The sequence below is a fragment of the Notolepis coatsorum genome, assembly GCF_963971535.1.
Source record: "Notolepis coatsorum genome assembly, chromosome: 10".
In the NCBI taxonomy this organism is placed as follows: domain Eukaryota; kingdom Metazoa; phylum Chordata; class Actinopteri; order Aulopiformes; family Paralepididae; genus Notolepis; species Notolepis coatsorum.
This window is the reverse complement of record NC_140174.1, coordinates 89814956-89841259: the sequence shown is the minus strand read 5'-3', so window position 1 is coordinate 89841259 and position 26304 is coordinate 89814956. Positions and strand designations below refer to the sequence as shown.

Here is a 26304-nt window from a genome sequence, read left to right as displayed (position 1 = left end):
TTGTCCACAACGCCCAGGACCCACCCACGGCTTCTCTCCCCCTAACTCAGCCAAACGAGTTAGTATAGCGATCAGCCCAAGCCAAGGCAATGCTGACTCTCCGGGAGTCGAGACCACAGCCTCTTGCATTGGTGACGAGCACAATCTCCGCTACGCCACCTGACCGCCTCTTCAGTTGGTTTGACGGAAAAGTTAAATGAGGAAACTGGCCCGCCAGTTTCCGGCATGAACTAACGACAAAACACGTGGCTGGCATTCAAAGTGTTAATGTCGCACCAAGTTCTGTACGACAAGTCAGCAGAAAGGGTACAACTCTTCTGAGTAACAATGTGTGTTGAACTTGAGTGCTGCCGTGTTGAGTGCATACTTTAGTAGTAGACATATATAGTAGGTAGTAATATAGATAAGGACGATTATTTAGTGTACGAGTGCATCATAGTGGAAGTTTTAATTTATTTGTATTTTTTACCTTCTTTCATTTCCGATATTTAAGTGTTTTCTTTAGTACTACAGAATTCGTAGAGCTCTGGAAGGTGCTATAGAGTTCCCCTAGCGGGCCTAGCCCCAAAAAACATATTAAAGAAGTATTTCATGCCACATTTAACCATGGTACTGGTTAGGTACCTGTAGCTCTGTCTGTTTGTGTTGTTGTTGTTCTTTTGTCTATGTATTGGGCTGTTTTAGGCCAATGTCTTTTGTGTCTGTGTGCCGGTGCATCTCTGTATCACGATAGTGTGGAAATTAGGTTTTCAATAGTCTTGTGATAAAAACGTGTTTGAAACGCCTTGTCCCCTGCAGCTGAGCCCCTACAACTACGAGAGGATAGAAGTCGTCCTCAAAGTGCTCCAGCAAGCCGACGAGAACACCACCAGCATCCCCGTCTTTCAGGTACCAGAACGCCACCAGCATCCCCGTCTTTCAGGTACCAGAACGCCACCAGCATCAGTCAGGTACCAGAACACCACCAGCATCCCCGTCAGTCAGGTACCAGAACGCCACCAGCATCGGTCAGGTACCAGAACACCACCAGCATCAGTCAGGTACCAGAACGCCTCCAGCATCGGTCAGGTACCAGAACACCACCAGCATCAGTCAGGTACCAGAACGCCTCCAGCATCGGTCAGGTACCAGAACACCACCAGCATCAGTCAGGTACCAGAACGCCTCCAGCATCAGTCAGGTACCAGAACACCACCAGCATCAGTCGGGTACCAGAACACCACCAGCATCAGTCAGGTACCAGAACGCCTCCAGCATCAGTCAGGTACCAGAACGCCACCAGCATCAGTCGGGTACCAGAACACCACCAGCATCAGTCGGGTACCAGAACGCCTCCAGCATCAGTCAGGTACCAGAACACCACCAGCATCAGTCGGGTACCAGAACGCCACCAACATCAGTCAGGTACCAGAACACCACCAGCATCAGTCGGGTACCAGAACGCCTCCAGCATCCTCTCAGTCAGGTACCAGAACGCCTCCAGCATCAGTCAGGTACCAGAACGCCTCCAGCATCAGTCGGGTACCAGAACACTTCCAGCATCAGTCAGGTACCAGAACGCCACCAGCATCAGTCAGGTACCAGAACGCCACCAGCATCAGTCAGGTACCAGAACACCTCCTGCATCAGTCAGGTACCAGAACACCTCCAGCATCAGTCAGGTACCAGAACACCTCCAGCATCCGTCAGGTACCAGAACGCCTCCAGCATCCTCTCAGTCAGGTACCAGAACGCCACCAGCATCAGTCAGGTACCAGAACGCCACCAGCATCCTCTCAGTCAGGTACCAGAACGCCACCAGCATCAGTCAGGTACCAGAACACCACCAGCATCAGTCAGGTACCAGAACGCCACCAGCATCCTCTGTCAGGTACCAGAACGCCTCCAGCATCGGTCAGGTACCAGAACACCACCAGCATCAGTCAGGTACCAGAACGCCACCAGCATCAGTCAGGTACCAGAACACCACCAGCATCCTCTCAGTCAGGTACCAGAACACCACCAGCATCCTCTCAGTCAGGTACCAGAACGCCACCAGCATCCTCTCAGTCAGGTACCAGAACGCCACCAGCATCCTCTCAGTCAGGTACCAGAACACCACCAGCATCAGTCAGGTACCAGAACGCCACCAGCATCAGTCAGGTACCAGAACACCACCAGCATCCTCTCAGTCAGGTACCAGAACGCCTCCAGCATCCTCTCAGTCAGGTACCAGAACGCCTCCAGCATCAGTCAGGTACCAGAACACCACCAGCATCAGTCAGGTACCAGAACGCCACCAGCATCAGTCAGGTACCAGAACACCACCAGCATCCTCTCAGTCAGGTACCAGAACGCCACCAGCATCCTCTCAGTCAGGTACCAGAACGCCTCCAGCATCAGTCGGGTACCAGAACACTTCCAGCATCCTCTCAGTCAGGTACCAGAACGCCTCCAGCATCCTCTCAGTCAGGTATCAGAACGCCTCCAGCATCAGTCAGGTACCAGAACGCCACCAGCATCCCCTCAGTCAGGTACCAGAACACCACCAGCATCAGTCAGGTACCAGAACACCACCAGCATCAGTCAGGTACCAGAACGCCTCCAGCATCCTCTCAGTCAGGTACCAGAACGCCACCAGCATCCTCTCAGTCAGGTACCAGAACGCCACCAGCATCCTCTCAGTCAGGTACCAGAACGCCTCCAGCATCCTCTCAGTCAGGTACCAGAACGCCACCAGCATCCTCTCAGTCAGGTACCAGAACGCCACCAGCATCCTCTCAGTCAGGTACCAGAACGCCACCAGCACCCCCGTCAGTCAGGTACCAGAACACCTCCAGCATCCCCCTCAGTCAGGTACGGTTTCTTACCAACGCGGAACTTGCAAATCGACCTATCTCGTTTTGAGATCTGTCCGCAAACGATGAATGCCGTCTTCTTATTCTTCTTAGCATACGAACTAACGACAAGAACAGTTTCTACCCTCAGGCAGTACACCTGATGAACAGTTAATCCGCTCATTACTGGACTCAAATGCTGCTAAAATGCTCAGCCACTGTACTGCACCCTTGTGTATCAGTATAATGTGCAATTATTTTAGCTTGTAAAATGTGTACTTATTTGTATTTTTTATTTGTATTTACTTATACTTAGTTATTTTATGGCACATACCGCAGACAGTTTATTGTTTATTGTATATAAATACCTGCTTCTTTTATTCTGTAAATTGTTGCTTTTTTATTGTTTATTGTATATAAATACCCGCTCTTTTTTATTTTGTAAATTGTTGCTTTTTTTTATTCCTTTTATGCTGTGGAGCAAACGGGAGAGTAAGAATCCCATTGTACTTGTTGCATATCGTAAATAAAAGGATGTGGATTGATTGATTGATTGAAAATGTTATGAACAGATTGCAGAATGGGTACAATACAGTACGCCTCTGCAGGCCCTGGGGCTGCTCCAGCACCTGAAGTCCTACAGGCGCATCTCCCCCCCCTCAGACGAGGAGAGCAGCTACCTGCTGGAGCACGGCCTGGAGCCCAGTCACTGGTCCAGCAGCAGGCTGCCCTTCCACCTGCTCATGCAGCACACCAGCTACTGGAAGGTCATCTGTGAGTTGTTTATTATTTATTAACCTTTATTTACCCAGGGTAGGTTCGCTGAGCGGATGCTCTTTTTCAGGAACGCCCTGCTTCACGTTCACACAGTTCCATTCACACCTGGGAGCCGCCCAGTACAAACAGTCTGACACCGTTGGCCACTGAGCAACTCCACTGGAGCAGTTGGGGGGGTAAGTGCCTTGCTCAAGGACACTTCAGCGGTTGGTGTTAAGGGGATAGGAGAGAGTTATTCATTCACTTCCCCAGCCCAGATTTTTTCCTGCCGGTCCCGGGGATCGAACCAGCGACCTTCCGGTCACAAAACTGCTTCTCTAACCATTAGGCCACCGCTGCCCCCCGCTGAGTTGTGGCTGGATGCTTTATTTTATTGCTACGATAGTTACAACGTGTGACTTTTTGTAGTGTATTACTCTAGGGCAGTGTGATTCCCAAACTTTTTCAATCAGGCCCCACTTGGGTAGTTGGACATATTTTCGAGCCATATCATCTAACCCTAACCCTAACCCTAACCCACCTAACCTGGTCCCCACCTAGATGTAGGCTAGAATAACTTTTGTAGGCTACAAACATGCCATTTCCTGTACTACTAACAAGACGCGATTAACATAACAAGACACAATTTTAGTTTTATAATTTATTCGAAAATTAACAAAAGCTTGGCAAAATGTTATCCTGTGCCACTGTGAAATAATAATTCCTAATTAAAAATGTAGTTGTAGGCCTACAGTAGGATAGATTTATTTTCATTCAAATAATATGAATTAGCCTAATAATTTGCCACTTTTTGTGGCTAAACATATTTAGGCTTCTGAATGTGCTCTGTATAAAGAATAACACATGACAGTCGGTTCATTTTTGTTGACATTGACTTTTATCAGTTTTGGTATGCTAAATTAATATTCGTAAAATAAACTGGTTTATCGTGTTCATCACACCTTGTTCTGAGGCGCGTTGCTGTGTATGAACGTCCTATATATACCGAAAACTTTCATTCATTTGATCTCACTCTGAGAGACAGACCGCTCTCAGTCTGGATATAATGTGCAATAATAGATTTGAATGGTTCAAACCTGTGTTCCGTTAGTTTGTTTTTTAGAAGGAATAGTGAAATAAAAATTCTGGCCAATTTTGACAGCCCTAACACACACACAGGTTATATTTTGCAGCAAGTATTGTTTTCAAGCAAGTTTTCACATAAAAGGAACTACATGGTTTGATAGTTTGCAAGATAAGAAATGCAGAAATAACGCGTGTTCTCGTAAACAAGTACAGAAAAACAATTTAGAGCTTTTGCATGAACTCATTCATTTTCCACTGCAAGAGATGTTTAAGAAACACAAGTAAAACATTTTTCCTTCAGCCATCCAGTAGTTTCTCTGTCCTTAGTTACCATGGCAACCACTCACTGTGCGATTCGCAGCCTTTTGTCAGAGATTGTTATTCATTTTAAAGTTCACATTTCACCTCAGGATGCAGTAAATTATCATTTTACTAAACATGAAATCACATCACATTTAATTATTTTCTCAGAATGTTTATTTTGCAGTTAGTAGCTTTGTCGTTGCTGCCATCTTTAGTGTTGTGGATTTCCCCATTCAAAACTACTACAGTGATCTGTCTCATTAAATAGACTACTATACTGGTTAAACTACCACAGTGGTGTGTCTGCTCAATAAATAGACTGTCTCTGGTTAAACTGCCACAGTGATCCGTCTCATTATATAGACTGTCTCTGGTTAAACTACCACAGTGAAACTACCACAGTGATCCGTCTCATTATATAGACTGTCTCTGGTTAAACTACCACAGTGATCTGTCTCATTATATAGACTGTCTCTGGTTAAACTACCACAGTAATAGTGAACTAAATATTTCGACCAGACCAATCAATTGGTCGGAAGGATAGAATATTTGAAGGACAGCCCTAGTATTAATACCATTATGTTTTATAATAAGATATTTTAAATTGCTATCTGTGACTCTTTTGTGTGCTTAGCTCCTGAGCTGAGCGAGGAGACATTCCCGAGACTCCTTTTGATTAGCAAGCTGATGAAGGTACTGTATATATTTTTGACTGTATATTTTAAAATGTATATACATGGGGCGGCTGGGTGGCGCAGCAGAGATTACGCTCGTCACCAATGCAAGAGACTCCGGTATCGAATCCTGGTGTCAGCATTGCCTCTGCCAATTGAGCCAGTATGACGGCCGGCACAAGCCGGAGCCAGCGGGTGGAAGTCGATGGGTGGTGATTTGGACGTTGTGGACAGCGACTCCTACAGGTCGGTTGGGGGAAGCCTGCACAGCAGAGACGGGAAGTAGCGGGGGTAGTGTGAGCCTCCCATGCGTTACACCTCGCCACTGAGAGTCCGCGCTTGCAGGTGAAAAGATGTGACAGGCTGCCTCCTTGTGTACCGGAGGGGAGAAAAAGTGGATAAAAAAAATGTATATGTATATCTCTGACTGTACTCATTCTTATTCTTATTTTAGATTTTTGACTACCTGAATGTTCATTGTGAGCGATCTGTGGTGCTGAATTTCTCTCGGGATCAATAAAGTACTTCTATTCTATTCTATCCGAGTCCTCTAGTCTCTAGAGTCCTCTAGTCCCATCCGCACAGTCAGCCCTCTCGTCTAACAGTAATTCTACGTTCATCAGCTGAGTCCTCTAGTCTCTAGAGTCCTCTAGTCCCGTCCGCACAGTCAGCCCTCTCGTCTCCTCTCAGGTGAGCCTCGACAAGCTGTACATGAAGGCAGTGAACCACGTGTACGAGAAGAGCATGAAGCCTCTGCTCCTGGAGCAGAGCAAGAAGGGCCACAAGCATTTGCCAAATAAGGAGACCGTCAAGGTGGCCAAGACCATAATGGAGTACATCCACTGCATCCAGAGCCCAGAGTGGGCAGCCGCTACTGCCTTCAAGATCGCTCAGGACATGCCCCCAGGTCAGATCTGTTGGTTCAGTCATACAGAGTTACTGTATATGCAGGTGTATTCAGACGGATATGGATATGTGTATATAATATATATGCAGTAAATATGTGTATATATGCTAGCGGTGTAACGGTACACAAACCACGGTTCGGTACGTACCGCGGTTTTGAAGTCACGGTTCGGTATGGGTTTTTGGTACAGTGGGGGAAAGTTTGGCTTTCCATGTTCCACTCAGGGGAACTAATTGTACTTGTAGGGCTGTCAATGAATATTCTATATTGAAATTAATAATCGACGTGCAAAAAAATAAAAATTATATTAGATTGTGAAAAAAAACAGCCCCTGGTGGGCGGTCGTTAGTGGTCAACATACCGTTGTATTCGTTCGGTACACAGCCGTACTGAACCTAAGGTCCAGTACTGAAATGGTTCGGTATGGATACGTGTACCTTTACACCCCTATTATATGCAGAACTGTGTACATGCTATCATACAGAGTATATGGGTAGACTATAGTGAGGTGGGTAGTTATTATTATTATTATTATTATGAATTATTGGTTTATTTGAAAAAGCAATGATGCCATTATAACAATTACAGTATCCAATGCTCTGTACAAACTTTGTCCGAGGGAAGCAAACATTTGTGATTGGAGGATCAAGAAAAGAGGGCGGGGCTTTTGAGATGGGTCAATCTCCCAACACCAGTCACTCACTTCCAACACCAGCTTCCCCTTTGTTTTCCCTCTGTAGGCATGGAGAAGACTCGGTCGCTTCGGTTTTGCTCTGTTCTCGGTGACGCCTGGCTGAAGGACCCAAAGCTTGAGGTCAGCTGTGCCACTTTTAAGATCGATAAGATAAAGATGTTCCTTTATTGATCCCCTTGGGGAAATTCAGGCATCATAGCAGCATGGGGGAGGGGAGGTACAGGTAAGGGCAGGGTAATGGTAGAAGATATAAATACAGGCAATACAATTATAGTACTGTAGGAAAGTAAAAAGAAATAGGCGGTGTAAACAATATAATTAACTCTGAATATAAGCATATGATCAAGTAGGCAGTGTGATCAAAGGTGCAGATGAGGATCTGTATGCCCCATCGGTTATCAAATAGGGTGGTTTCAACCCGTTTTAACCGTTTCCCAGCAACATTCCACTGTGTCTTATCTCCATTGCTATTTGATCGCATTCGGCGTGACTCCGCTCCTCTCTCTCCGACCCCCAGCAGGAGTCGGCGCGGCCCAAAGTGGAGACCTTCCTGTCCAAGCTGAAGCTCCAGTTCCAGCGCTCCGCCACTGAGAACGCCCTGGTGGCCAGTCAGCTGGACAGCCCAGAGCACCTGAAGCTGACTGGGATGCCGGCCAGGCTCATCATGACCCTGTGTGAACACAGCAGCGTGGAACAGCGCTACAAGGCCACGGTTGGCCAAACCTATCCTGGTGAGTACAACACAGTCATGTGGGTGGGGGGGGGGGGGGGGGGGGGGTAGGTACAGGTATGGGCAGGGTAATAGTAGAAAGACATAATACGCAATAAAACAGTGTAAACAATATAATTAACTCTGAATATAAGAAAGTAAACTGTGTAATCAAAGGTACAGATGAGGGTCAGGTAACTGTAGGATACAGTGTTAGATGTAAGCAAGTTCTTCATGTGTTTTAAATGTTAATGTTTGCCTTTGAACAGACGTCCATGCTGTGTGCAGGGAAATAGCCACCATCAACAATGTCGATCTTCAGAAGATCCGTAACATGCTGTTGGAGAAATGGATCTGCAAAACTGACAAAAAGGTTTGTCTGTCAGTCTGTCCATGTTGTCTCCACCACAGTTCATTTTATCTAACCATGTTTCGTCTAACCATGTTGTCTGTCCATGTTGTCTCCACTATACTTATCCAACCACGATGACCATACTTTCTGTTTGTTTATTTATCCATCTATTTTTTTTATTTTGCTAATGGCATGTGTTTCTGTCAGATGGTGAATGTTGGGTGAATTATATCTATTGGTTACTTTGGGTAAAATGCACCTTGTTTTTTTTTGTTCTTCCTATAAAGGACATCAACAATCCGGACAATATTAGCAACATTCAAGAGGACCCGGACCTAATGAGGTATCACTAAAGCATTTATCTACACCTTTTTCATTTCCGTAGCTATCGTATACATGCAGAATCGGGTAGAGGTGTGGAATGGAAATGAATAGGGCTGTTTTCTACCTACTGTAAAGGACTTCATAGGGTAGTAATAATTCCAGGATGTCGTCGACTAATCTATCAAACAGGATGGATTCTGTTTTGCCCATAGTGGTGATTTTTGAAAGGCCAATTTATCCTCAATGCTGTTTGTCATTATGAGAAACCATACAAAATATTATTACCTATTTTTTTATTTTTTTTTGTATTTAATTTTTTTATTTTTTAAACAAACACATAAACAAACATGACAACACACGATTAGATATACAAGCATTGTTAACAGTGCACATCAAATTAAATCACAGTTTAAATAAATGTCTTATACAAGATATGCCCCTAATACCTGCTATCTATTCCCCTACACACATATGCTCTTGCTCGCACCCCCCACCCTGGACCCCCCAATGGATAATCCATCCATTATCATTCGCTCCTAACCAGACACTACCATTATATGCTAGCTTTTATTCTCTCCACCACTTCTAACCACATTGTCCATTTGGATTCATTGAGACTCAAAATTCTTGCTGTAGATATTTCTAGATAAATCACATCGAGATATGTAAGAATCCAGACCTTTCGGCACATTTTTTCCGGTTGAATCCATCGTGATGCTATCAGTTTTTTATCCACTGTAATACCAGATAAAACCAATCTCTTTAGCTGTGGATGTACTGCATACTCAAAAACATCATTCAGCAGTAATACAGAGGGGTGTACAGGTATATTCAGAATTAAGAGATTTGATAATTGCTGGGTCACTTCTTTCCAGAATATCTTAACTGGTGGGCAGTCCCAGTACATGTGCATAAATGTCCCCTCGTCCCCATTTGTACATAAGGAGCATTTGGAGTCTTGTTTAAGACACATTCTGTTCAGTCTTATAGGAGTCAAGTATGTCCTATGATATATAGTTAAGATTGATTTGTTGATGGTCCGGGTTCCTTGATGCAAGTCGAACATTTTCCCAGGCTTCTTGCCAATCAAAATCTATTTCCATGTCTGGTATATCCCTCCTCCAAATAAAGTCTAGGTCATGGGTGGGCAACTTTGTATATGGTGAGGGCCACTAAATTTCCACAATCAATCTGGGGGGCCGCATTGTTTATCGGCAGTCCCGCCAGTAGTACCCCATCACTCAAATAGCCCATAATAGTCACAGATGTGATAAATAAGGCATATAAACTATTATAATTAGTTGTAACTTTGTTTTTATTCCATTTAAAACGCATTTAGTAATGCTTAATTTCAACTTTATGAATTTATAAATACAGCTGAATTTGAAAGTATTGCTGTGTAACCCAAATATATACAAAAGTGACAAATTATAATTAAGGCTTCTATTAAAATAAATGTATGAACTTAAAGCCCACTGCTCAACAAACACAAAGCAGCATCCCTGCTGCATTTCACTACAACAGTAAATCAAAAGTGCAATAATAAATGATTGTTAAATGTATAAACTTTTATCCTGCTACTAAACAAAACATTCCTGAGTGCCTCCCATTGACCCTTTATCAAACTGGCATGACATTCACCCTCCCCCCACAGTGGGTCAATAATGGTTCTGTCTTTAATGAGACACTTGTGGTCTCTCCTGTTGGCGCACAATAGAAGGAATGTCAACTTCAATGATTGTGCATGCAATCTGCATCAGATGAAATAACATTTCATTTTTGTGTGCACGCGTGCACGTACTTCTGCTCAGAAAAGTGCTGGGACGGCGTGGTACCGCGTGGCATGACCACTGCACCCCTGATTATTAGTGACCCACAATAGATGGAAATGACCGTAATTCCTCTAATAGTGACCCGGGCTTGTATTTGCTTAAACTGTAGCGGGTACCAGGCTTTTATTAGGAGGAGGCATGTATAAGAGAGAGGCCTATATTTCTAATTTTCAAACATCATAATGAATAAATCAACATTTTGTGTCAGTTTGAACCCAGTAAAATGTACTGGGTTCATTTATTGAGACCAAGTACTGTATGAAATAGTAAACAGTGCAATTACAGGTGGTCACTGGTCATTTCAACGTTTTCAAAGTGAAATCAAGTAACTTTACCTTAGCAGCTCAGTATGCAGCTCAGTATATTAGTAACCCGGCTTGTATTAGGAGGTCGGCTTATAATTGCTTAGCTCAAGAGCGCACCCGGCCATTAATAGAGACCCGGTTTGTAATTGAATACCGGTCACTATTATAGGAATTACGGTATGTTAGCGAACTTACCTGATGTATAATGCAGTGCAGCATTGGACACTCAACACCACTCTGCCTTAGAAGCCCGGCAAATCCTGTGTGTTTTCCTTTCATTGCGGGTGCTCCATTGGTAACAACAGCGGACAGTTTATCAAACCCCCCATATTGCTGCACGGCACTTTCAACAGTGTTGAATATGTCCACACTAGGGCTGACCCCTATTAGTCGAATAGTCGACTAATCGATCGAAAGGAGCCATAGTCGACTGCCAACCTCTTAGTCAAATGCAAAAAAAAGAAATAATAATTATAATTATAATTTTTCTTTTTTTATATATATATATTGGCCTGGGGCCGCATGGAGTGTCGGTGAGGGCCGCCAGTTGCCCCTCCCTGGTCTAGGTGGAGGGTTTCATACGAGGCCGTTAGTAATTGATGATAAAAATCTGATACAAAACCTCTCGATGTCTCTCTTTCATAGAAAAATGTGTGGTATCTGTGGTGTGCAATTGGTGTCCTTAATGGAACACCGTGAGACTTCAAACATAACAATAATTGTGCGTAAAAATAATATGTGGAACCGGTGAGATTACATTTTTTTTCTATTTCATCATAACTACAAATACCCTGTTTGTTGAAAACATCTCCTAATGTATGTATGCCTTGCTTTTCCCATCTAGGGAATCTTATAGGTCGTTTTTCAATCAGGAGTGCCTTGTTATTGAATAAGGGAGTATGATTATGCCATTTATGTGGGTTAGAATATTTTTTTTGTGTTTCACGCCATATCCGGATCGCATGAGTAATTATGGGGCCAAATTTCTGTTCGCATTGCTTAATTGATATTTTGGTGTATACTATGTCCTGCAGTCTCTGTGGTGCTACTATATTTACTTCTAAATTTCTCCAGGATACTGATGCTTGGGGTTCAAACCAGGTTAAAATAGTGGAAAAAATTTGGAAATGCCATCCCTCCGTCGGCTTTGTTTCTCTGTGCGGTGGATCTTTTTATACGTGGTGGTTTGTTATTCCAAATACATTTATATGCGCAAGAGTGTAATTTTTTCCAGTAACCATCTGGAGGGGGTAACGGAAGCATTGAGCTGATGAAGTTGATTCTAGGTAAGACATCCATCTTAACTATTGAAACCCGTGCCTGTACTGAGTTTTTATGTTTTGACCACCTGTCAAAGTCGTATTTAATTTTATTTTGGATTTCTATGTAATTGTGTTTCACCGTTTGGCTTATGGTAGGGAATACTTCAACTCCCAAACATCTAAAGTGTTTAACCATTGGTATCTCTTCTGGAAGACTTGTATTCTTTGCAGGGGCGTTCAGTGGAAGGAAAGCCGACTTTGGCCAGTTTATCTTAAATCCCGATAGGTCGCCAAAGTCATTAATCAACTTGAGAAGATGAGGCATTGCGGTGTTAGGGTTTTGCATGAACAGTATTACGTCGTCCGCATATAGACTAATTTTGTGTTGTGTGCCCTTGATTACGATTGGTTCTATGAGTTGGGATTGTCTTATATATTGTGCTAAAGGTTCTAGTGATAAATCGAATAGTCCGGGACTAAGAGGGCAACCCTGTCTAGAAGAGCGTGATACCGGAAATATTCCGGAGGTGATTATACCTGTTGTAATCATGGCCGATGGGTCTTTGTATAATACTTTAATCATATCAATGAATCCTTTTCCTAACCCCATCCTTTCTAATACTGCCCATAGATACGACCATTCCAGCCTATCAAAAGCTTTCATTGCATCCAGGGACAGCATCGCCTTGGGTGTGGTGTCGTCCTTGCTGGCATCTAGTACGTATAGTAATCGTCTTATGTTGTCAGTGATCAAACGGTTTCTTATGAAGCCAGTTTGATCCGGATGAACTAAAGACGTCATATGCTTTTGAAGTCTGATGGCTAATACCTTAGAGAACAGTTTGATATCGGTTCCGAGGAGGCTTAAGGGTCTATAACTACCGCACTCGGTGGGGTCTTTGTCTTTTCTAAGGAGGACTGTTATGAGTGCAATATTGTCGTTCTTATGAAAGTTCCCCTCCTTGACTGAGTATAAAATCATATTAAGTAATAGGGGTCCAATTATGTCCCAGCATGAGAGGTACATTTCTGGTGGGATACCGTCTCTTCCAGGAGCCCTACCACTTTGCATTTCGGATATGGTCTTCCTGAGTTCCTCTAGTGTCATTGGTGTTTCTAACTGTTTAGCATCATCCTCTGAAAGTTTGGGGAGGTTAATTTGATTAAGATATGTGTCCATTTTGTTTTGATCGAAGGTCGTTTCTGATTTATACAAGTTGGAGTAGAATTCTTTGAATGTCGCGTTTATTTCTTTGGTGTCTGTTACAAGTCATTGTTGTGCTTTAATGGAGGTTATATCTGCAAATTTTGCGTTAACTCTTAATCGCGTAGCTAGTAGGTGACTTGGTTTGGAACCTTGAGAGTAATGCTGTTGTCTTGTGCTACGTATTTGTACTTCAGATTGTTGTCTGTAAATGGCGTTAATCTCTATTTTTTTAGTAAATTAACTTGAGATTCCAGTCGAGCCGAGTCGTTACATTGTAAAGAAGTAAATAATGTAGAGTAAAGCGTTTCTAATTCCGCCAGTTTTGAGCATCGATTCTTGCGTATTTTGGATGAAAAGCTATCCGTGAAATCCTTGATCATTCCCTTTACCGACATCCATAATATTCTAGGGTCCGGCACCGAGTTCACATTCTCTGGTAGGAATACTGAAAGAGCTTCTTTGAGTTGTGTAATGAATTCCTTGTTATTCAGCAGTGTTGTGTTAAAGCACCATCTTGGGGCTCGGGATGATAGTACACCAAATGATCCTTTTAGGAGTAAATAACAGTGATCTGATAATGCATTGGGTACCATCTCCACTTCATAGTTATCAAATAATCTCGGTGTTGCGAAAACATAATCTATTCTGGAGAGTGTTTTATGTCTTGCTGATCGACAAGAGTACTTCCGGGTCGTGGGGTTGAGTGATCGCCATAGATCATTTACACCTGTATTCTTTGCCCAATCCTTTAACGCATTAGATTACTTTTTTTGTTCGTTGGAAAAGTTGGGATAAGATTTATCGAACCCAGGGTCCCAAATGCCATTAAAATCCGCACCAATTATAAATGAGTATTCTGGAAGGTCTTAACATTTCCCTAGTTAGTGCAGTGTAGAAATTAGTTTCGTATAGATTTGGGGCATATGCCGCTACCAACGCTATTTTCCTATTCTTGTGTATAATCTTAGCTATGGTTATCCGACCATCTGCATCAGACCATACTCCCTTCAATTCAATATTCAATTTCCGTTTCACGACTATAGCAACTCCACGGGTTCTCGTTCCAAAGGAAGAGTGACTAATGTTATGGTATGTGTTGTCCGCTAGCGTAGCTTCGTCTCCCACTAAAATGTGCGTTTCGCTTAAGAGAGCCACATCAACCTGTTTGTTTTTCATCAATGTGAGCACGCTTTTGCGTTTATGTTGATTATTTATTCCCCCAGTGTTCCAGATCATTATATTCAAACTAGCCATAATCTATACATATTGATTTGTATTTGTTGGTAATATTTCTGGAGTGCGAATTCACAATGGATTTACATCCCACTGTTGAGGTCCCGTTGAGAGCCGAGCATAAAAACATACATATATACAAAAAAAAACCTAATCCCCCCTCCCTTACAGAGTCGTACAAGGTACCTATTTGATACCTCCTTCGCGTACAACTTCTTCCTTTCCTGCACCTCCTGTCTGCCCAGAATGAGCAATTTATCCTAAGCTTTCCTATGTATACCATAGGATCTATACTTTTAATTCTAATTTAATAGAATGTCACCTGTGACCAAGCCTCTCTCCCGTTAATGTAATTATAACAGAATGAAAATTATACCTCAATTGGTATACTCATTTAAACTTTTTCTTTTTCTTTTTTTTTAAACCTTCTATTAACATTTATTGGTTAGAACATTTCAGAATAAAGAAATAAAGAATAAGAAATAATGATGTTTAGAGTTAGATATCGAAAACTCATATAATCCGGGAATATCTACTTAATTTTTTATTTTTTTTAAATACCTTTGCATGTTTACACATCTAAACGACAAGGAGATTTTTAAATACTTGTATGCAGATCGTCCCCCGTCATGCGTGATCATTAACCCTTTAATCGCCGTTGACGCTTTTCAGCGTCATTCCCCGCCATGCTTATTCTGCCGATGACGCTGTACAGCGTCATTGATATCAATATTTCAAAAATCTGTGATCGAAATCATATTTCTCCCCCGGAGACATTATATGTACTGGTGAACCCCTGTCAACTCTCTAACGGTTCAAGAGCGCCATCTGGTGGCCGATCGGCAGATCGCCCAGGGCATAAACAGGGAAGTGACGCTGGTGCTCATTTCAATTTGGTCCGATCACTCGCTATAGGTCCCGGGACTCGAGCTCGACACAATGGATATCGATCCGTTGCCAATAACTCGATAAACAACATGATTTGGACGTATATACTATTATACAACCTGGAAATGGATCGGGTATTTCTATATCCCATAATAGAAAGAATTCTGTTCCACGCTCATCTCCCAACGGCGCGAGGAAGCTACGGTGAGTTTCAGCGTTATTTTGTAATGTCTTCTATACTAACTGCTCCAATGATCATATCACCCACACTAGATGAATGATATAACGTTGCCCACGGAATTATAAACGACCCCCCGCCCATCCGGTCAACATCAGATGATCCGTAGTAACTTCTAGAACCACGTCCAGTTGACATTTTTTATCTCGCGCCGATTGCTATCAAACTGTATTTCATCATCAATATAATGCATTTGGAGCTATAAATCACGTTCTGGAGAAAGCTGCAGAAAACGATAAAAACATACTTATAGAGTGGAGGATGGCGCTGCTACGACCGGCTGCCTTTTTGATCGCTCCATCGAGACTGTGCTCACTTTTGTTAATTTTTATAGTTTTAAGAGTTTTATTTGCACCAACTGTTGGTGCATTATATGTGTATGACCGTCAGTCAATCATTGACATTGGATTAAGGAAAACTTACCGACTGGATTACTCCCTGGATCAGCTCTCTGAACCGCAGCAATGGCCTGTGGAGATTCTGAGGACAATGGGACCAGATTCTGACCCCAGGAACAAAGGAATCATCAGACGGCGAGGGAAGAGAGCTGGAATCCGGAACAGACTGAGAACCAGACGACACCGAACGCCACTACCCAGTATATTGCTAGCCAATGTACAATCAATTGACAATAAACTGGACGACATCCGAGCAAGGATTAAATTCCAGAGAGACGTTAGAGACTGCAATGTTCTCTGCTTCATTGAAACGTGGCTGTCGCCAGAAATCCCAGATCACGCCATCCAACCGGCCGATCACTTCTTCATTCACCAGCAGAGTCCGGCAAACAGCGTGGAGGCGGTATCGCCTTCATGTTGAACAACAATTGGAGCGATCCAGCCAACGTGAAGGAATTATCAAACCACTGCTGCCCCAACCTGGAATATATAACCATCAAGTGTCGACCTTTCTTCCTCCCGAGGGAGTTAACGGCGATCATCCTTGTCGGAGTGTATATTCCACCGCAAGCCAGCAATAGTGCCGCGCTCTCGAAGCTCCACGACGAAGTAAACAAACTCCAAGCAGCGAACGTTAACGCCGCCATTGTAGTAGTGGGTGATTTCAATAGCACCAATCTGAGAGGTTTTGCCTGACTTCTATCAGCATGTGACTTGTAACACCAGAGGCGGTAACATTTTAGACCACTGTTACACGCAATTCAAGGGTGGATACAAGGCTCATTCTGCTAGTGGCTTTGGGAAGTCTGATCATGCGGCCATCTTTCTTTCTCCAAAGTACAAACAAAAAATCAAGAGCACTCCTGTAGTCTCGCGAGAGGTGCAGAAATGGGATGTGGAGTCAGAGGAGACGCTCCAAGCTGCGCTTGAGTGCACAGACTGGGGTGTGTTCCGCGACACAGATAACATTAATGTCTACACGGAGACAGTGCTGGACTTTGTTCGTACTTTGGTGGAAGAAACAATCCCCACTACCACAATTAAAGTTTACCCAAATCAAAAACCCTGGGTAGACAAATCCGTCCGTGAAGCTCTGAAAGCGCGCACCAAAGCATACAACGACGGCCTGGTGGCAGGCAACATGAATGACCACAAGGTGGCGCGATACAACGTAAGGAGGACAGTAATAGAGGCAAAACGGCGCTACAGGGATAAAATTGAACTCCAGTTTGAACAGGCCGACTCCAGAGCTATGTGGCAGGGGCTCAAAACGATGACTGACTACAAAGGCACCTCCCTCAAACTGAACAGTGACATCTCCTTAGCAAATGACCTCAATACCTTCTATGCGAGGTTTGATGCTGGTAATAACAACACCAGCCCACAAGCCACGGCAATGGGGGGGGGGGGTCTGCTGCTGATGGAGACTCAGTGTTCAGGGTAACAGAGCATGAGGTGAGGCGGACCTTTAAAAAAGTGAATATCAGGAAGGCAGCAGGACCGGACGGCATCCCCGGCCGCGTCCTAAAAGTCTGTGCCGACCAACTGGCCCCGGTATTCACTGACATATTTAACCTGTCCTTAGAACAGGCTGTCATCCCCACCTGCCTGAAGAAGTCCACTATTATCCCTGTACCCAAAAGATCCAAGCCTGCTTGCCTCAACGACTACCGCCCTGTAGCTCTCACCTCCATAGCCATGAAGTGCTTTGAGAAGCTAGTAAAGGGCTACATCTGCTCCTCCCTCCCCATCAACATGGACCCCCTGCAATTTGCATACCGCCCCAACAGGTCCACGGAGGACGCCATAGCCCATGTGCTGCACACAGCAGCATCACACCTGGACAAGAGGAAGGGGAACTATGTGAGAATGCTATTCATCGACTACAGCTCGGCATTCAATACCATAGTCCCCTCCAAACTCATAGCCAAGCTCAGGGACCTGGGCTTGAACTATGACCTCTGCCAGTGGGTCTTGGACTTCCTGACGGCAGACCCCAAGTGGTGAGAGCAGGCAACTGCACCTCCTCATCCATCACCCTCAACATAGTGGCTCAGCGGAGTAGCAACACAATCATCAAATTTGCTGACGACACAGTGGTGGTGGGCCTGATCTCTGCAAACGACGAGAGGGCCTACCTGGAAGAGGTCAAGGTCCTGGCGGGATGGTGCCAGGAAAACAGCCTCTCCCTGAACGTCAGCAAAACAAAGGAGATGATTGTGGACTTCAGGAGGTCGTGGGTCAAGGACTACAGCCCCCTCAGCATCGACGGGGCACCGGTTGAGAGAGTGAACAGCTTTAAGTACCTCAAAGCCTACATATCCGAGGACTTGACATGGACCACACACATTGACAGTGTTGTGAAGAAGGCACGACAACGCCTCTACTTCCTCAGGCGCCTAAGGAAGTTCCAAGTCAGTCAGAAGATCCTTAAGAACTTCTACTCATGTACAATAGAGAGCATCCTGACTGGCAACATCACCTCCTGGTTTGGGAATAGCACTGCACAAGACCGAAGCAGACTACAAAGAGTGACACGTTCAGCCGAACGCACAATTGGAGGGGGGCTCCCCACCCTCCAGAACATTTACAACAAGCGGTGCAGGGGCAAGGCTAAGAGAATCATTAAGGACTCCAGTCACCCGAACAACTGCCTCTTTGAACTGCTGCGGTCAGGCAAGCGATACCGGAGTCTCAAGGCGAGCACAGAAAGACTCAGAAGAAGCTTCTATCCCCAGGCCATCAGGCTGCTCAACAAACAATGAACACTACACAACAACCATCAAACGCACATAGCACACACATCCACACGCACAAACACACTGTAGCACCCACTCCCCACACTTTTTTTTTTGATCCACTTTTTCTCCCATTTTTCTATATTTTCTCCCATCCCAATTTCGTATCATCCAATTCAACCCTCCCCTGTCACGAACGCTGTTTCTTGCCTCCCACAAGCCGGCTGCAATGTGGACTAAGTCATACATAGCACAAGTCCCCTCCGGTACTTGAGGTAACAGCAGTCGCATCTTTTCACCTGCGCAGCTCGATCTCTGTGTCGAGGAGTAACGCGTGGGAGGCTCACGCTGCCCCCGACACTTCCTGATTCTACTGCGCAGGCGCACCAACCGACTTGTAGGAGTCGCTTGTTCACAACGTTCGATCCCCACCCTTCAGTTTTCCCTCCCCGTAATACGGCCAATGTGTATTACTGCGGACGACCAGCTAAACTGAAAACAATGTGGAGAGCTGGATTCGAACACGCGAATCCTAGCGTCTCCACACTGGTGGCGAGTGCCTTGCCCACTACACCACCTAGCCGCCCCCACTCCCCACACTTTATAGCACACACTCACTTTAAACAAACACACTGTAGCACCCACTCCCCACACTTTATATTTATTGATAAAGGATTGCACTACAACTCGTACACCTTACTGTAAATTGTACCTAAATTGTACCTCATCCCATTTCTGCTTTGCACTATATAGTATTGTATATTAGTACACTGCATAGTATTGTATATTATATGGTAACTCAGTTACGTCTATTCTGCATCGAACATTGTACATATGTCTATACTGAACACTGTGACCTCATTTTCTACTTCTAATTTACATGCTATACTATGTTATTTGATACTTATCTTGTCTAGCACAGTCTCTGGAGCGTAACAGTAAGAAGCATTTTGTATAAAAGTATTCTGTACTTCTGTATGACAACTATTAAAGAAACTTGAAACTATACTTTAGACCGTATTTTAGTATGAATATGTGAATGAAAAAGTATAACGTTGCTACACCCTGAACAATAGATATAGGACTTTGAATGTGCCATGGTAATGTCAATTTAGCAATAAAATTGAAAAAGTTATAGCCCTGCAAAGAAGGGGAACTTCTCCATGTTAAATAGGGCTGGCGAGGGATGGTAAATTATGAATTTAACCCCGGCGATCAAAGGGTTAATCTGTTATGGTGGTCGTTGTTCTTCACGTCTATTTCATGACCAAGTCTCATATCGTTGTTGTTTCACGGGGCCATCATTGAAAAAGGTATTGTATTCCAGAGTGCTGTCATGCTGGACCTACAAAAGGCCTTCGACACTGTCAATCACTCCATTCTAATGGACAAGCTAAAAGCAATTGGTTTTGATAGCCTATCAGTGAGCTGGATGCAATCCTACCTGGAGGGGAGAGAACAGATGGTAGAGGTAAACGGTACTCTATCCCCCCCCCTCACAGTGAGCTGTGGTGTTCCACAAGGAAGCATACTAGGACCGCTACTCTTCCTAATTTATGCAAATGACATGTCGTCAGCCTGTGACTGCAACTTGTTCCTGTTTGCGGACGACTCAGCCCTGCTGGTCTCTGACAAGAACAAATTGCAGGTTGAAAAAACCCTCAGCACGGAACTAGGCAAAATCTGCATATGGCTCGCTGATAACAAACTATCATTACACATGGGCAAAACAGAGTCCATTCTCTTCGGTTCAAATAACAAACTCAGCAAGACCGACGGCTTCTCAGTTACAGTGGGTGACAATATTGTCACAAGGAAAGACGAAATTACCTACCTGGGTTCCATCCTAGAGGCAAATCTTTCCTGTGACAAAATGGCATCCAATGTAATAAAAAAAGTCAACCAACGAACTAGATTCTTGTACCGGATCTCCTCTCTGGTAAACAAGAATACCCTGAAGACTCTGGCAGGAGCACTCATTCAAGGGTACTATGACTATGCGTGCACCTCATGGTACCAAAGCACCTCAAAGGCGCTTAAAACAAAATTACAAACATCACAAAACAAACTGGTCAGACTACTACTTGACCTGAACCCCAGAACCCACCTCACCCCTGCCCACTTTGCCAACCTAGGATGGCTTAGAGTAGACGACAGAGTACAGCAACTTGCAATGGGCCTGGTCTACAAGATACACTATACGACCGGGGTGCCCATGTACATGTCAAAATACTTCCCAAAGGTCAGTGAATACCACAACCACTACACCAGAGGAAGCTCAACAAATCATGTTAAACCCAGATTCGGCTCAAACAAGGGACTAAACATGTTTCGCAATTATGCCACAACAATGTGGAACGCCCTACCCAAAGCTGTAAAGGAATGTGAATCCCTGCCCACATTCAAAACCGCCCTTAAAGAGCACCTACGGGAGGCTGCAATTCGAAACTGGCCACCGTAAATGCCCAAAACCCCCACCACCTCCTAATAGACAGTCTCCTCCCCACCGCATGTATATATTCCCTCCCCGCCGTATGTATATTTCCCTCCCACCCACCCACCCCCTCCTAATGTACAGTCCCCTCCCCATCATATGTATATACTCTGTCAGGATCTAGGGGTAACAGTACTGTATATTTGAATACCGCCTATGTCACAAATGTATCAGTACTAAACACCTATATGTCCCTATGCCATAAATGTCATGTATGTTGTGTATGTCATAAATGTCTATATGAATTGAAAATGGGGGACCCTGATGGAAACAAGACAAACGTCTTTCTCAGGTCTGCATCCCCTTAACAATTGTATGTATTGAGCCGTACTGTATTGTACCCATTCTGCAATCTGTTAAATAAAGTTTTCATTCATTCATTCATTCTGTCAGCTGCTCGTGACTTGCAGATTGATGTTTTAGTGTTCCAGTACATTCCTCGTGCCTTAGAACAATAACAATCCAGTGTATTCCGTTATGACTCATAGCTTCAAGTAAGAAAAATAGAATAGAAAATTCTAGAATGTTCCAAAATGGTCGGTATCAAATCATGATCTGCATATTACCATGAATCTATTTATATATGGTGTTTAGTGTTTTATATCAAATTACTTATTTCTCAATGTTGTCAAAAGCTTGTATGTTGCCGTTTTTGATGTCCATGCAATTGTAGAGTTATCCATGAAAGATGAATCTTGTCATCCACTTTTTATATTCTTCACGTAATCTTCTGCCGCCTCAAGCGAACGTAGCACGAATCTCTTTCCTTCTCCCTCAACTATGGAAAGGATAGCTGGATACCGTAAGACGGGGTGGAGACCTTTCTCATATAGCCTGTGTACTACACCCTTGTAGTGGGCTCGCAGAGTTATGGCTTCCTTGCACATGTCTTCATAAAACCACACTTTCTTCCCTTTGTACATCAGTTTTCCCCATTTCTTGCGTGATTCCCTGATGATCGTGTCTCTTGTTGCAGTTTCCCGTAGACTAGCAATTATCACTCTTTCCTTGTTGTTGTTGTTGTAGTTTTCAGTCCCAATTCTGTAGCGTTTGTCCACTATCGGTTCTGTAGATAGGATTTCAGAACCTAGGATTTCGACTAGCACTGCAGCAAACTTGTCATCTGTGCAGTTGACTGATTCATCCAAACCCACTATACGGAGGTTAAATCTGCGGGCGTGCCGTTCTATTTCTAGCAGATGGATCAAGTTTTCCTCCTTGTTGTAATGGATCAACTGCCGGAGCTGTTTGTTTTCCAGTTGCATTTCCTTTGATATTTCGGCGATAGCTTCAAATAGTTCCTTATTCTTCTCATCTTGTTTCCGTGAGTATTTGATCCCAGTATTTGCAACCGCCGTTATGCGATCGGTTTGTGCTACAACCTGTGTCTTGATTTCTTCAAGTTTAGCCTCTATGGCTATCTTAAATGCGGTAGCATTAGTCTCGGCTCTTTCCACAGCTTTCGCAATATCATTAACCTTGTCGGTTAAGATCTTCATCATAGCTGTCATCAGCGTTTTGAAGTCGGGTGACATACTCTCCATGACTGCCTCGGCTGAGGTCGTTGGAATATTGGAATCCATGCGATTGTCGGGCTTTTTGTTATCAGTAGCGTCTGCTTTTCCTTTCCCTGTGGAACGTGTCACCGCGCCGTCTACCGTTGGAGAATCTGCTTCACGTCTTTTTGAGTTATCTTTCTTTGCTGGCATGTTGTTGATATAGTTAGTTGAAGGTCTTAGTTAATATATACGTCGAGGTTTAAACACATTAGTGTTGTATAAAGTAGGTTTTTAAGCGGAATTAACAATAATTGGAGCGGAGCTTGTGACAGATGCGACCGTCACATACTGTCGTCAAACCGGAAGTTATTTTTATTTTTATTCTTATTTTCTATTACCATGCCTTTACCCCCCCCCCCCTCCCATGTGCTGTTATGACCCCTGAATTTCCCCAAGGGGATAAATAAAGATCCATCTTATCTTAAATATAATCATCAGCATACAAAAATAAATGGACTGTTTTTCAGATCACATGACATAATATGCACACAAATATCAGCGGTCCTAAGGTGCTCCCTTGCGAGACTCCACAACTGATAAATTTGGCATCAGACAGTGAGTTGCCAACCTCAACTCTCTGGACTCACTTGCCGAATAGGAGCAGTTTTCTTTCCTGATGTGCTCTGATAGATATGACACATTAGTCAGTGTGTCCTTACAGTCCTTTCCTAAATCAATGAAGAATTATCTCGATGACTTCAGCAGGCTAAGAAATTATATAAAAAAGGCACATACAGAAAAGCATTAATTTACTACTTACTTATAAATAGGATCAATTCGTCACACTTGCAGTATAACATTGTAAAATCATAAAGTCTTTCTTTGAAGTTCACTACATATGTTTTTATCTTCTGCTCTCGAAGGGTGGTGTATCTACTACAGATCTACCCCATGGATGTTTCCGTCGGTCTGCTGGGCCCTGTATTGTCCGCTGAAACATGGGTGAGGAACAACATGAGTTTTGGGTTGATAAGCTTTGTTTGTCACGTTCAGAATTCTGTAGGTTTCAATGGAATTATTTCAAACCCCGCCCTCTTTTCTTGATCCAATCACAACTGTTGCTTTCCTCGGGATTGGAGGATCATGAAAAGAGGGCAGGGTTTCAGATAGGTCAGTTACGAGAAGGTGGATAAACAACGAACTCAGTGATCAGTTATATAGCCAATAATCACCCGTATAGATGATGATCTGTAAATATCAATATATTGTCCAGCCCTCTTACAGTACATTTGTTCCAATGTAGCTAGGGTGATCAACATCTGCATTCAAATATATATACATCATCTGTTTTATCTAATGAGATAACGTTTTCAGTCTGTTCACCTCATTCCAATAATTCTTATTACAGCAAAATAGGATTGTCAAGCAAAAACATTTTTATATCGATAGTTGCCGTCACTGTATCGATAATAATAATATCAGCACGCAACATATCACAATATATTGATTACCCCCACCCCTAATAACTAGACAAAAAAACAAGAATGTACAGTATATATTTAAATATTTTATATACAAGTTTATTGAAATGCGGGACATTCTTCTCTGTTGCGGGACAAAGGGCTAAAATGTGTGACTGTCCCGCACAGATCGTAGTGGTTCATCAACGCTAACGTTTCTGCTACGTCCCCTGTAGCCCCTCGGCAGCTCAGGGCTGCGTATGACCTCCTGCCACCGGAGCCGAGTCCTGCAGTGTCTCATTCACCTCGCCGACGCTGACACTCTGGAAGCCCAGCTGCAGATCCCAAGGGCTCAAGTCAAGTAAGGGATTGATTGATTGATTGATTGAAGTTTATTTCAATTATGCAACATAACAAACAAACATCAAGTACAAATATAGCCTTAAGCCATTCAAATAATAAATGTATATACAACATTTTAATAATTTAAAAGAACAAAGAACAAACTAAAAAGTCAAACAAAATTTTAGTTTTTTTGTTATTTACATATTTGAAAAGGAGTGGGAAGAAGCATACACTTATTTAATCCCATCCAGATTTACTCATCAGAACATACTATAGTGCTGTCAGGCGATTAAAAAAATGTATCTAATTAATTACAGGATTTGTAATTAATTAATCTAATTAATCGCATTTTAATCGCATAACCATTTTATGCCTGATATTCTATAATCATATTTCAAATTGCATGTGTCCGGATGGCAGAATTCAGTACTGTATCTACAAAACCTTCTATCTTCCATCTATTAATTTGATTAGATTTTTCAGGTCTGGTTAATTTGAGCATGGTGTTATTCACAGTCAAAGATAAAAAGAAATGTATTGATATTCTCATTTGGTTCATTACAATTTACTCAAAATAAAAATTTTGTTCAATCAATCACTGCACAGATTGATTGATTGAATGAAAATGTTATTAACAGATTGCAGAATGGGTACAATACAGTACGGCTCAATACACACAATTGTTAAGGGGATGCAGACCAGAGAAAGACTTTCGTCTTGTTTACATCAGGGTCCCCCATTTTCAATTCATAATGAATTAAAGTAAGGGTGCAATCCATTCTTTGTGGATCTAGCCCACAGTATTTCTGACATTGGGAATACATTCCCTGAGATTTATAGATGTCCCTAGAATCAGATACCAAGAACATGCAAATGGACCATATTAAAAAAAAAAGTCTGTAAATGTGTATTCTACATTCTTATGGAATGAATGAGATACAAAAAAAAATTATAAAAAAAAACTTTTTTGTAATTAATTTTGAGTTAATTTTCATAACGCGATAATTTGCTGTGTAATTAATTAATCTAATTAACGCGATAAACTGACAGCCCTTTACTAATTCATACATTACTAGACTTATATTAAAAAAAATTAACTTAGTTAACAATAAAACATTTAATAATACCTTATTAATAATTGCCAAAACAATTATGAAATCTCTATTGTACTACCTCTCAGACCTGCTGGAACCTTGTGTTCCTTCAAGGTCTCTCAGGTCCTCTGATCACCTCCTCCTGGCTGTTCCTAAGTCCAGGCTGATGCTTAGGGGGGGGGTGCTTTCTCAGTGGCAGCCCCAAAGCTCTGGAACGAGCTGCCTCTGCATGTTAGGCAGGCCCCCACTCTGCAGGTGTTTAAATTATACCTCAAAACATGTTTATTTTCTTTGGCTTTTGGTTTTGACACAGCTTGAGAGACCTGCCTTTTTATGTGATATATTATATTGTACATGCTTTATTGTGTGCTTTTTATCTGTGTAAATATTTGTTGTGTGACTTGTACAGCACTTTTGGTTAACTTTGTTGTTTCTAAATGTGCTTTATAAATAAAGCGGATTGGATTCGATTTACTGTTTGCTAGTAGCCTACAGCAAGAGCAATGCAGTGCAATTAAAGGTGCTGTGGTATTCTTTTTGTAAAAATAAGTGATAAACAGGATACCAGGAACATTTATTTTGTGTTTACTGCAGAGTGGAGGGATTGGGAGACCCACGTTACTGACCACGTTACTGACCAAACACACTATCAGTGATGACTGTCAGAATGTAGAGCTATTATTTATTTAT

The 26304-nt window shown here is 43.0% G+C and overlaps 1 protein-coding gene across 4 annotated transcripts in view; it reads left to right on the top strand.

Annotated features, from left to right (window-relative positions):
• The window catches only part of kntc1 (kinetochore associated 1), a 193764-nt gene that overhangs the window by 125807 nt on the left and 41653 nt on the right, over nucleotides 1–26304 (top strand). For 3 of the 4 annotated variants that reach the window (XM_084323934.1, XM_084323933.1, XM_084323936.1), the window contains 10 exons: nucleotides 799–888; nucleotides 3389–3590; nucleotides 5596–5654; nucleotides 6326–6542; nucleotides 7283–7356; nucleotides 7754–7967; nucleotides 8215–8318; nucleotides 8585–8640; nucleotides 23639–23717; nucleotides 24412–24536. In XM_084323934.1, coding sequence (XP_084180060.1) covers nucleotides 799–888; nucleotides 3389–3590; nucleotides 5596–5654; nucleotides 6326–6542; nucleotides 7283–7356; nucleotides 7754–7967; nucleotides 8215–8318; nucleotides 8585–8640; nucleotides 23639–23717; nucleotides 24412–24536 — 1220 coding nt within the window. The remainder of the gene's footprint in view (nucleotides 1–798; nucleotides 889–3388; nucleotides 3591–5595; nucleotides 5655–6325; nucleotides 6543–7282; nucleotides 7357–7753; nucleotides 7968–8214; nucleotides 8319–8584; nucleotides 8641–23638; nucleotides 23718–24411; nucleotides 24537–26304) is intronic. The other variant, XM_084323935.1, reaches the window with a different exon arrangement.